The 13,520-nt window shown below is 41.7% G+C and overlaps 1 protein-coding gene across 7 annotated transcripts in view; it reads right to left on the bottom strand.

Annotated features, from left to right (window-relative positions):
- The window catches only part of ARID1B (AT-rich interaction domain 1B), a gene marked incomplete at its 5' end in the record, with an annotated part of 416,596 nt that overhangs the window by 355,560 nt on the left and 47,516 nt on the right, over positions 1-13,520 (bottom strand). For all 7 annotated transcript variants that reach the window (XM_081251587.1, XM_081251591.1, XM_081251588.1 and 4 more), the window contains one exon: positions 11,691-11,885. In XM_081251587.1, coding sequence (XP_081107713.1) covers positions 11,691-11,885 — 195 coding nt within the window. The remainder of the gene's footprint in view (positions 1-11,690; positions 11,886-13,520) is intronic.

The raw sequence follows: 13,520 nt of genomic DNA, 5'->3' as shown, positions 1-13,520 counted from the left end.
CCTTCCTGGAAACTGAGAGTTACTTACCTACCATACATCCTCAACGGGAATAAACCACACGGCAGTAATTTTTAAAGATTCAGGCTAAATCACCTTTCTCTACTCCCAGGTGCAGCCGCAACCTCCACTTCCGGAAACAAGCTACAGCGCAGTGTGGGTGTAAAGGCTACAGCTCCAAATCTCTGTCCGCAATATACCCTTTCTAAAAGCTAAGCTTCTGCGAAGTGTTCTGGCCCCATAAAGCATGTCTACTCAGAAGAGTGAGCTCAGCTTATCAATTCCACTTACGGAGAACTAAAATGTCACACTTCACGGTTTTCTCCATAAATAAGCACTGACTTTTACACAATTCCAGTACGAGCATGGATGTAAAATGTTCCCCCATCATGTCACAGCCCCCATACCTCCACCACACAGGGCAGGCCTCTGCCTCCACTGGGGAGGAACTGTCTTCCCTCCGGCAGTAAATCCCTACCGGAAAGCCGTCTTTCTATAAACGGCCTCCTAACTATTTGGGGCCGGAGGGCAGGGGTGGTCCACGGCCAGCAACGTCAGATGGCCGGCGTTCGGACGAAGAGCTGAGCTCGCAGAGCAACGGGCACCGAGTCTGAGTCAGCTCTGAGCTAGAGTCTTAGATCCTCTCCCTCCTGAGAGCGCCCCACTAAACACGGGCAAACGCAGAGGACCATCGCCGGCCAGGCAGGCACGGAGCAGCTGTCTCCGGCCCAGTCAGTGGGGTGAGTCCCAGCCAGAAGGAATACAGGGCCCTGCACTGCACACACTGAAATAAGCGACGACAGAAAACCAGCTGCTATAACCACCTCAGGCACCAGAAACTCCTCAGGGGTCTAAGAACAGGGTTAAAAGTACAGCTCAGAGACGTCGGCAGGCTTCCTACAGGTCAGCAAAGGAGCTGGGCACTGAGTTCAACTGGAATCCAAGGAGGCAACGGGGAAAGAGCCTGCCCCCAGCCGAGCGCCGCTGCCACGCTCAGACCTCTCTGCACTGGGGTCCACGGATCTCACTGGCCAGAGGCTACAATTCTGCAAATTCTTTCCTTCGCTTGTTTGAAAATGTTCGTGAAGTGTCGCGTACTGCTCTACATGATGGGCCACAGCGGGGCCAGACCAAGCGCCTGCTGCCCGGAGCTTTTGCCCGAACAGGAGCAGCACACGCAGGCCGTAAGCGCGGCGGAGGAAGGGACGAGTGCCCGGGCGGGAGGGGTGCGTGCTTCTACTGGACAAGTCGGAGACGGCGCCTCAAGTGAACATTCCTTTGGACAGAAAGCTAGAAGCAGTAAGAGAACAAGACTCACAAAGACCTGGCCAAAGCCTCAGAGGCACAGGAAGGACGGTATTCTGAGGGGTGAGGGTTAGGGGTGGAGCCTCAGGGACCCTGAGTGAAGGGGGGACTCCCAGAGGCAAGGCCAGGGCCTGACGCACGCCCTCTAAAAGGACCATTCTGGAGTCCGCTGTGATAATCCACGTGGGAGATGGGGGCTTGGCCACAGGGTGGTAGCTGTCAAGGCGGTGAGAAGTACTCAGTTTCGGGATCTATTTTGAAAAAATGGGGCAATGGGATTATTTAACAGATTGAAAGGCTGAGAAAGGATGACTGTGAGGTCTGGGCCTGGGGAAGCAAAGCAGAAGCACGAAGCTGCCATTTATGGAGTGAGGAAAACTGTAGGAGGAAACGGAGCAGGTGTTTTTTACACAGGAGAAACTTGGGAACCGTCAAGTGTTCTCTACGAAGATTTAGTAACCAAAAGCACCCCGCCCCGCCCCCCGCCAGTTATGAATTCAGAACTCCAATTCGTAGCCTCCCTTGCAGCTAGGATGCACTCAGATGACTTAAATTCTTCCAGTTAGACTGACCATAGCCGAATTTGACTTGGAACTACACACGCTGCACGTTGCTCGTTGCCCCATTTCTGCAGCTTTTAGCAGCAGTGGTCAGAACTGGAATCCCCCCGGATCCCTCTGCTTCATTGTTCATTCTGTACTTTATTACTATTGCGACCTGCTGCATGTGTGTAGTAAAATGTCCTTTAACTGTCATTCTGGGACGTTCTCTACATGTGCTGTGATACACCTGATGTCGTGAAGACAAGGCCAGTGATGTCATACGTCACCACTCCTTCCACCCTTTATTTTTTAAGCCAACGAGAAAGAAGAGTGGGGGAGAACTCAGCTGCAGACAACAGTGGACAAGGAAGAGAGCTCTCTCTCCGGCAGCCCAGTGCACTTGGGAGGGAATTCTGGTCTCTCCTCTTCTCTCCAACTATGAGAATTTGGCCAACTACTGGGGAATAAGATCCTCTCATCTCTGAGACCCTGACAAGTGGCAGGGGACATACAGGTAGGAAGTAGAGAAGGAAAGTCGTATTTCTGTATGAAGCCCAAAACACTGAGGAGACCCTCCAAAGATGTAAAACGCCTAGATACCTAGGCGTAGATACTTAGATATCTAGATAATCTAGATACCTAGATTATTGGGCTATCTCAAAATCTTATTGGAAGTTTCAAGATAACATAGTAATTAAAGGAAAGGGAAGTCTCCTTTCTGGCTAACTGTTTTAAGGAAATATTCTGAAGCCCACAGACCAACAATTATTCTGACCCCTACCTCTTCCGCAGTTCTCTCTGGCAGCAATGATGATGATGATATTGATTAAAAAGGAACTTTTTACTTTTAGTGTTGGGAAACCGTCCCTGCTTGGCTGTCTTTTCTGTGGAAACATCTCAAATTGGTGTTCCCTTCCCAGCAGACATCTCCCCAGCCCTCCTTGGGACCAGCTCCTACAACCATCCAGGTAGAACTAGATTTTTTCAGTCTCAGGACCATTAAGTAAAACTTAATTACCTCAGCAATGATAGATTTTTTTGCATTTTTATTCCAGTACTTTCTGGGTTTGTTTGTTTTTTGGGTTTTTTTTTTTTTTGCTATTGATATTCATCTTACTTTTTGTTTCTGAATGTTTGATGCTGTCTAGAACAAAGGCAGTGCCTCTGACTAACCCTGAAGAGCCAATTCCATTGGTCTGTTTGGTAGTTATTTAAAAAAAAAAAAAAGTATACTCTTAATGATTTAATACCAATAAAGGGAGACCAATTTGCTTAAATCTTTGGAACAATCTGTTTTCTAGATTAAACACACTTTTTTGTAGGAAATGGGAATCTGCGTAATGCCTGCTGCTGTAGACAGTTACTAATCCTGGGTTTCGGACTTTGTTAGTAGGCAAGGGATGTTCATGTTATACACACACACTAACCACACTCAAGTCTCAGCTCCAGAATTTCCAGGAACTTTCTAACACCTGGCTCCACTAGGGAGTTCCTCTTGAGGTCAGAGAAACCTGGACTGAGCAAGGTCCCCAGTGCTAATGAGGCGTCCACACAGCCCCACTGAGAAAAGCAAGGCTGCTGCGGCTTCCTGCTTTTTCTCCTTGTAATCCCCTCTTCCCTTCATGCTTCCACCCACCTTCTTTCCCTTCTCCCTCTCTACTAAAGTGTTTTTCTAATTCCATTCACAACTACAGTTTTAACTTTTATAGCTATTTTCAAAACTATAAGGGCAAATGGCCTTAATAGATTTGTTGCATATAAAAATAATCAAACTGCCATAAATAACTTTTTACCAGAAAGAATTTAACTTTCTTCCACTAACATAAAAGAAGGGACTTCCTTTACCCTTAGGAAAAAACCTGTTTTAAAATACAAAAACAAAGCCATCCAACTCTTCTTTGTGGAGGTGAAAGAGGAGTCGAAGTAATGGCACAGGAAAAATCTTTTAAAACTTATTATTTCCATTAAGAATTTACTGTACACAGTTTATCCCAATGTTGTACAGTATATACTATTTTCAGAACTACTTAGAAAGTAATAGTGTGCAAAATGTGTAAGTAATTACTGGCTCTCTTTGATTCTTTTTGTGACTCCAAGTAAAGTTAGCACCTCAGACTTAAGATTTTCTACATATTAAAAAAAATAATAACATTCTACATATCTAACATACACCAGGTATTCAGAAGAAAGAGGTTCTCTGAGAAAATTTTCACTTTAAAAATAATAAGTTAGGGGACTTCCCTGGTGTCCCAGTGGTTAAGAATCCGCCTGCCAAGGCAGGGGACACAGGTTCGAGCTCTGGTCCGGGAAGATCCCACATGCCGCAGAGCAACTAAGCCCGTGAGCCACAACTACTGAGCCCACATGCCACAACTACTGAGCCCGCGCACCTAGAGCCCGTGCTCCACAACAAGAGAAGCCACCGCAATGAGAAGCCCGCACACCACCACGAAGAGTAGCCCCCACTCGCCGCGACTAGAGAAAACCTGCGCTCAGCAACGAAGACCCAACACAGCCCAAAATGAATAAAGTTATTGAAAAAAAAGTGAGAAGATAATTTATTGTACTGATTACAACAATCTGCTAATCTTTGAGCTAATCTCTTTCCCCTTTAGACAGAATTTTAAAGAATTTGGGTTAGTAGCTGTACTAATACAACTTGTCAAGCGTTAACCCTTAAATTTCACCAGACTGTATTTGAAATGACAAGACTCTAAACTCTAAAACTGAAATAAAAAGACATTAACTTACTATTATCTTAAAGGGAAAATCCAAGCTGGGAGATCTCACAGTCAAACTCATTTAGCAGATGAGCAGAGTGAGATACGGATTTTTCCAGTATTGCACATAGATTAAGCATTAACCGACAAGGACTGAACTGTCCCAACTCCTGGTTCCGGCCACATTTCTTCCCTTCAAGCAGTGGCGAGTTTCTGACTCACTGGAGGAGGGCTGGAAAGCAAGCACCCAGGGCGTACGGCTGCACGTCAGGAAGCTGCTTCTGTGTCTATCTCTGACACCTGGTTGTTAACCCTAGCTGCACAGGAGAGTCATCTGTGGAGCTTCGAAAGAGAGAAGCTTTTACATTCAGATGCCATTGATATGGGCATCCATCTGGGAGGTATCCAAGCACTGTAGGAGAGTCTAACCTTCGGCGAAGTTTGAGAACCACTGGCCTAAGCTACGCCACTTAGTTTAACTTTCAATTTATCTTCTGGTATTTTTGTTTTTACTGTTTGTTTTTCAGGGAGCTGTGAAGCAATGTGGTTGGTTGATTTTACTGTTATCAACTGTTAGCTTTAACTGAATTGTTTAAATTTTAACATAAATATCACACTAAATGTTTCTTTGATGAAAGCAAATAAACCAAATTTATTTAAAATATATCCAAGTGATTATAATGCTACCTAAAACATATACTTGAGTTTTACATTTCAAAAATAAAAATATAATAGAAAAGCTTAACGGATATTTTAGGTTGAATGTCTATACATGTAAAATACATAGAACTCATATGTAAATGACAAAACAGAATAAGCTACCAGCAGATAATAGGCACTGTACACTGTATGTAACCTTTAGAATTTCTAGGGCAATGTAAATGTCCAGGTTAAAAAATAATAGTAATAATAAATACACACACACACACACACACACACACACACATACATACATCAGTATAAACTTCCTAATATAAAAGTAGCTTTCCAGGACTTCCCTGGTGGCGCAGTGGTTAAGAATCCGCCTGCCAATGTAGGGGACGCAGGTTCGAGCCCTGGTCTGGGAAGATCCCACATGCCGCGGATCAACTAAGTCCCTGTGCCACAATTACTGAGCCTGCGCTCTAGAGCCCACGTGCCACAACTACTGAAGCCCGCACACCTAGAGCCCATGCTCCACAACAAGAGAAGCCACTGCAATGAGAAGCCCGCGCACCACAACGAAGAGTAGTCCCCGCTCTCCACTAGAGAAAGCCCGCACTCAGCAACGAAGACCCAACGCAGCCAAAAATAAAATAAATAAATAAAAATTTTTTAAAAAGGTAGCTTTCCAAACTACAAGAGAAATCATTTCACATTTTCTCATTAAACTTGCAAGTATAAAACCCAGTCTTACCAGTCTTACCTCATTTTTAAGAAAAAAGGCTAAAGATTTAAAACTTTATATTTAACCTAAAGTGTGATCTCTTCTAACACACCTCTGTTAAGAATGTCACACTGAATGCTTCAAAATATGTTGAAATTCAACTACAATATAAGAAGTAAATAAAACCAGCTAAATAGTCCAGAAATTTAAATTTTAAAGCACAACTAAAAATTACCACATCTACAGATCTTTTCAAAAATATTTTCTTGGTACAAAACTCCATCTACAGGGAACTTTGGCATCAAAGACAGTAGCATCTGCTGTCTACTTGGAAGCAGAAATGTGAGGTGTAAAGCTTATATACCTTCATATTCACTGATGAAGAACAAGTGAAGAAATCAAGACAAAATGTGGCCAACAAAAGGCCATTATTTATACAATCTGCAACCCGCTTAAAAAACTCCAAACGTTTCAGGTATACAAGCAAAGCAGCTTGGCTCCAACTCTCTTAGAACAGAACATGAGTATATAAAAATGCTGTGAATAACACAGTAAAAGAAATCTCAAAGCATTCACTATTTTATTGGCCAAAAAGTTTACCTTCATCTTACTGATTTGTTTGTTTATATGTGTATATATCTATATACATGTAAAATACATGTTTAATATATTATTTAGTACAGGTAGGCGTCTCTGAGTGAATATAAACTATCAAAAACTTAAGACTCTGAATGTAAAACAGACACTAGGCACCCATTCCTCTCCATTATGTTAAGCCTTCCTTTATTTCACTAAGTCAAGCCTTCCTTTCTCATCCTATCACACCCTATTATGCTCCTTAAATAGGAAGTCTCAGCTCTGTTTTAGAGAAAACTAAAATTAAGCCCTGACTATTGAATTCACACTTAGGATTCAGAGAGTAAGTCTAAACAAACATTTCATGTCAAAAAACTCTTTTAACCAGTCCTTCTCACTCCACTCTTCCTTACTTTTCAGAAACATTGTTAAAACTATATCGAAACATAATTTAACTGTATTTTAAAAAGCAATTTTTTTTCCAGAATAGACTAACAATATAAAGTAACACAGGTGGGAATCCTAGAATTCACTTAGCTCCTTAATAACCCCAAAGAAAACATTTATTTTAGCCAAACAATTGTAATGTTTGTCTCCTTTTAGAAACATCTGCTGCCAAAATAAATATGTGCATTGGAAGAAGTGTTTTGGCTGTTAAGATGGTACCAACTAAAATGCTTATGTTCTGAAATAAATATTTTACTCAAAAAGCACACAGCAAAACAGACACATCCAAAGGGTGTAGAAGATAAAGGCACAAATTAAAACACCTATTCATTTTTAAAGTCTTTTTCAAAACAACCTCAGTGTTTATAATTCAGTTGTTATTTAGATCAAAAGTGGTAAGTTCAGATGGGTCACCTTAACAAAAATAACAAGTTCTATTTAATTTTGCCATGATATCTTTCAAAGCAATTATTATATTCCAAATTCTTGTTGTTGTAAAGGTCTTTGCAATACAGATTTTTTGTTTGTTTGTTGGTTGGTTTTGCGGTATGCGGGCCTCTCACTGCTGTGGCCCCTCCCGTTGCGGAGCACAGGCTCCGGACGCGCAGGCCCAGCGGCCATGGCTCACGGGCCCAGCCACTTCGCAGCATGTGGGATCCTCCCAGACCGGGGCACGAACCCGTGTCCCCTGCATCGGCAGGCGGACTCTCAACCACTGCACCACCAGGGAAGCCCAATACAGATGTTTTTAAAAACTAAAAAGTCATGTTTTCCCATTGCAAAAGTGCTCGTGAACTTATACATCTCTCACTTTGCCCTCTTTCTCCTTCCCTGGTTTTATAATTCCAACAGGTATCAGGTTATATAAACATCTGCAACAAGATACGGAGAGTTAAAATATCAGTCCAATAACCCTTGATAACTCGAGAAAAATCTCAGACCACATAATTGAAATCAGCTTGACACAAATAAATATAACTTCGCTTCTGTAACCTATTTCTTCTCGGTGTTATTTCTTTTATATGGCAAATCTTTTTTAAAGCAAGTCAGCATAGGCCTATGTATACATTTATGATCACAAAGGACAAGAAAAATGAAATAAAACATTTGCTCACCCACATCCCTGATCAAGCAAAGGATACACTGGTGTCTAAGTTTAAAAGAACAAAATCTAAAAAACTCAGTCAGATTCTAGTAACCTTAAAGATTATACATCCTCTGTGTAGCTCTGTATTAGATGAAATCAACCAGTGTACTTCTGTTAACCATCCCCAGGTTTGAATTCCAGGAGCCTAGAGGCAGAACATTCTCCACAGAGGCACAGAAAATTCATTTCCCCTCTCAGCTCAATAAAAACCCGAGTAGACTAGTTTTTAGGACACCGTGCAACGCTAATCTGTTTACCATGTATTTGCCTGATGATGTGCGAGAATCAGCAAGTGAAAGACCACAAGTCTAGTTCCAGTTAATAAATACCAAAAGGATGTACTATGTACACATCCTGCTTCAAAGACCCAGTCATGAGTATATTTCAAAAATAAAATTATCACCATACAAATCAAGAATCCCCAGGTTAATACTAAAATCCAACACTCAGTGGCCAGTTCCCCCTAACTCTCCAAGACAAAAAGTAAGCAGTGATACTATGCATGTTAAATTTCATATAAGCACTGTGGGTCTTTCTAACAGAATACTCATTTAAAATTCCTGTCACAGGAGTAGAACGCCAGCCAGGAATCAAACTGTGACCCCTGAGCCAAAGACAACTTACCACTCAGCTAGTAAGTGGGCAACTCAATATACAAACGTGAATTCCTACATTTTAATCCCTTGCAGAAATATGAGCAATATTAAATGAACTGGATTCAGCTCCTTAGAGGTTCACGAACCAAGCACAGAAAGCTTTGGAGGCCGTCCAAAGTAAAGTCATGCCTAGGTGGTGATGTCCACTCAATAAAAACTCAATGTCATCATTATCTTCCAATTTTTTCCCTGAAGAACATTACCAGCCATGACCACAACCATGCTTAGCCAATTACATCAGCACTAAGAGAAGATGGATAGGACTGGCAGCCAATCACTGTGCCAGGACCTTGTTTGTGGACCAAATTTATAATTATCCAAAATTCGCAAATAAAGCAACTCACCGAAAATTCCTCACCAAAGGACACAGACTGAAGCTAACAAAATTAATGTGTTCTAATAACCTTTACCAAAACCCACATTATTTTTTTTCCTTCCCAAAGCTGTGAATTAGCCTACACCTAACTGATCACATGAACTTGGTACTATGCTGTGTGTCCCCTTTAAAATGTTACATACATTCAAAAATGCATTAGCAGTTCTTTTTAGCCTTTTAGGCTTCAAAACAAAAGAACAGTACTTCAAGGTCGTATTATAACTAAATGAAAAAGTAAAAAAGCAATAAAGATTATTTAGAACATTTGATTATGATTAACTCAATATGGAAGTCTGACAGCCAGGGCATTCAATTTCTTACCAGATACCTTACTTTTCTTTCATTATCAGAAAGATCTGTGCTTAATCAGAATTAGGCATTTTGGGGGGTTAGCAGTAAAATACCTAATCTAAAATCTTAATGAAAAATTTGCTAAAGTACTTGGTGGGTAACCTTTATCAATTTGTCCCTTCAAATAAATCCGAGAGTTACTGGATTTTGAAAGTATGTAAAATCCACCAGGATTAAATAAAACAAAAAAGCTAAGAGAACTAAGGTGATTCTGTGTAACTGTGTATGTCCTCTACTTTTAGCCTTACGTACGTGGGAAGAAAATAATGAAAAATATATTCCTAGGTAATCGTTCTTCACACATCTCCACTTGATAGATTCCCACTTTTAGGACTGCAAAATGAACCAACGTCTTAAACTTCGAAGAAGACTTTAACTCATTCAGAGAAAAAGGTCAAGATTCATCCAGTAGCTTGCCATGAGCAGCTCCTTTTGAAATGACTCTCAAATGTCCCTTCAGGGCAACATGGTGGATAGGAAGGTGCAGGAACAGGGAGTGGCGGCGTCTGCGTCCCTCCACCCGTCCTGCTATTTCTCACTGCCCTCCTGTCTCTACTCTCTTCCTGTGGCCAGAGTCTCACACAGAGCTGTCAGAGCCCGAAAGAAATCAGCTGTAGAGTAGACTCAGGACCTGATTCAGCTGGCTGCCTGGGCCTTCTTCCCCTCAACTAAGGGAAAATTAGCTTTAAAACCTAAAAATAAATAAAATACAATACAATACAATACAACACAAGGAAGGGAGAAAAAAAAAATCACAACTCTCATCTTACTTTTCAATCATTTACAAATTATCTCCCTCTCATAATTAGCAGCCTCAACTAAAGAATTTTACTCTAGGCAGCAAAGTATTACTGGAAGAAAGGAGTCATGTTGAATAAAATTACAATACAATTAAGTATGCAACTGACTGCTAAAATTCTGAGTGGCCAATCTTTAATAAACAAGCGGTGAGAACTTCTGTCAATAACGAAGGCCATTTAAAGAACCAACAGCTGGGATTCAAAGGCTGAGCTGCTTCTATCTTTCCTTACAACTGCCTTAACATAAAAATATCGCCAAAGGACAAACTAAGATAAAGAGGAAAGACAATATTCAGGCTCTAAAAAGACAGGGCTCAAGTGCCATTTATCTGTGAACTTGTAGGACACAGCTATGGAGCATATAAAGTATAATATATCATTCTCCACATTCACTTGAGAGAGAACAAAAGTTCTATCCAATCTTTTTTCCACAGTGATTTTTGGTCAAACATGGGGAAGAATTTCCTGAGAGGAAGTACTGTGAAACTCTGGAACGGGTTGCTTGGCAACACTGTGGAATAAACCTATCTGGAGGCAGGAAAACAACGAGGGCATCAGCCCGATGCACCACCAGGTTAAAGGCATGGTGTGGGAATTTATAAACCAGCCTTTCTGGTGCTCCTAGAAACTAAATACCCTAAAACAAGTCTGAATCTCCTCATGGCAACATTACAACGATATACTCTACAGTATCCAAGAGACTGTAGGCTTACTACGGCCAGAAGGTAGATGGTCATTTAAGGTAACTCCAACTATTTGATTCTAGAGAAAAAGGAGAAGAATATTTTTTTTAAAGCAGAAAAACTCTTTTTGGTTTATGTAAAAACACAAAACCCATCAAACCTACAAAAACTGATACACATCAAATTCTCTTATAAGAAATACAGAAATCTTTTTTCAAAAGATACAGAAGAAATATGTCAAGAAATAAAAGCAAAATAACTTTTGGGGGAGACTAAAAAAATTTTAAGCTGATGCCTTCTTTATGAGAAAGACCTTTAAATAACTTAAAACTTCACCCTAAGAAGTTTATTCACAGCTCAAAATTTGACACTGTCTGACATCAGAAATATTAGAAAGCCAAGTTCACTTTGGGGCTTAGATCTATATAATTTGCTGCAAAATGATGACACAGTCACTCTTTCAAATATAGCTGGTAACACAGGCTTTCTACCAAACAGGAATTCTGTCCACTTTGCTCTAAGGTCACTTTTCTTTCTTTAAAAGAGAGGGGGGAAACATTGTACCTGTGATTATTTCAAGAAACTATGAAAATTTTTTAAAAGTAGAGAAAAATCAGTGAAATGACCCCCAATACCCTCAAAACTAATCTTCGGTAGACAGTAAAAGACAAAGACAAAACTAGTACCAATTGTGCGGGGAAGTGGAGTAAAAACTAGCACAAACCTGCTGCTGTGGGTACTGCATTCCTCCCATGGCTCCTGGGGTCCGACCTTGAATGCCAATTGGATACCGCTGTGGGCCTGGGGGGCCATAGGAACCTGCCGGGTAAGGGCTGCTCTGCTGTGGCTGAGAATGAGGGTTACTGCCCATCCCATACAGCTGAGGTCTCTTCATCACCATGGGATCCATTGGGCTGCCCTGTGAAGAAATACACGAAGAAGTAGGCTTATTAAGTCATTATTACAAAGGCAGAAAGTTTGCTATGCTAACATATACATTATAAACGCAACTATCCTTTCTTTTGAAAATATTAAAAATGATGACCGGACAAATAAAACCCAGAAAAACATTAAGAAAAAAACCTAGGTGGATATAAGACACTTAATTTTTTTTACTTTTAGCAAGGCTTCAGTAATTAAGAGGGATCTGGAGCAAACAATATAAGGAAAGATTTTTGCATTCATCTAAAATTCTACCATGCACACAGGAAACGGGCATGAGTTAACCTCACCCTGCTCCTTTTAGCTTACTAGTAACAAAGGCAAAGCACAGCGAGTGGTTAGGAACCCCTTCTGACTTCAAAGTATTCTTAGAACAATTACTTTATTTTAGACCTGAGTCTGCAAGTCCTGATCAAACATTAATGCATCTGAGTGCTCATTAGAAAGTGAAAGGATAGATTTTAGATAACACAGAATGTCTAGGGTAAAAATTTTCAAAGATCACTAGTGCACATGAATAAGCACCCAGACTATGAGTCACAAGCCACCTTCTCTATGCAAGTAAGCGTCTTACCAAACATAACCAGTTCAAAACTAGACTTTGAGTTTTATTTTTGGCTTGGTGAGTCAGCCCATGGGCCTCAGGGCCAAGGCCATTCAGGAGAGCCGAACTGGAGCCTCAGTCTGCGCTTTCATGCCCTGGGTGCTTCAAAGGAGCAAAGCGGTGGTGGCGGAAGTCCCTCACCGCGGTGCTACAAAGGCCTACAGATCCCTCCTTCCTTCCTTCCAAAACCATACACTGATGCCTACTGTGTGCCAGACTCTGTGTTCACATTGAGTACACGGGGACTCTCAGGAAGGCTTGAAGATGAGCAGGGTAAATGGAAGAAGCCACATTCAAGGTGGGGAGGGCCAGGGCACAGGGCACCACAGAGCAGAAGAAACAGCACAAAGCACAGGCTCAAGGGAGCTGAGCTGCCCGGCATGTGTGAGGAAACATAAGCAGTTTAGATCCAAACGAAGAAAAGCAGCAGCTGGACCAGGCAGAAGCCAGTAGATGGGTGAGCCTTACATGCCATTTTTAAGGCTTCAGATTGTACCTTGGGGAAAAACCACCGGGTGCTTTTAACAGAGAACTATAGAGTCAGATCCGCCTTCCGGAAGGACCACTCTCTTGGCAGCTGCCTGGAGCCAGGGTGGGCTGCCACAGAGGCAGGTGAGCTGAGGTCCTGGGCTGGTAGCAGTGCTGGGCAAAAGCAAGCCCAGATTCAAGTAAGAGAATGGAAACACAGCACGACTTGTGAGTGATGGAAGACAGGTGTCAAGGGTGGCTAAACAGATGATAAGACACCAGGTGAGACCGCATGCAGCAGCAGAAGCAGATCAACCCTCCCCAGGGGGCGGGAGCCTTCACTATTCTGCATATTAAAATTGAGGTTCCTATAAGGAAATCCAGGTGAAAATATCCAGAAGGAAGAGCCACCGTGAGTTTTCAGCTTGGGGAGTAAGGTCTGACCCAGAATCATAAATAGGGAAGTCAGCACACAGAGAATACATGCTCCCGGAGGGCAGCGATTTCTGTTTTACTCACTCACATTATATCTCCAGGACA

Source organism: Mesoplodon bidens, assembly GCF_964165515.1.
Source record: "Mesoplodon bidens genome assembly, chromosome: 12".
Lineage (NCBI taxonomy): Eukaryota > Metazoa > Chordata > Mammalia > Artiodactyla > Ziphiidae > Mesoplodon > Mesoplodon bidens.
The sequence above is the reverse complement of the archived record's forward strand: the minus strand, read 5'-3'. Positions and strand labels throughout refer to the sequence as shown.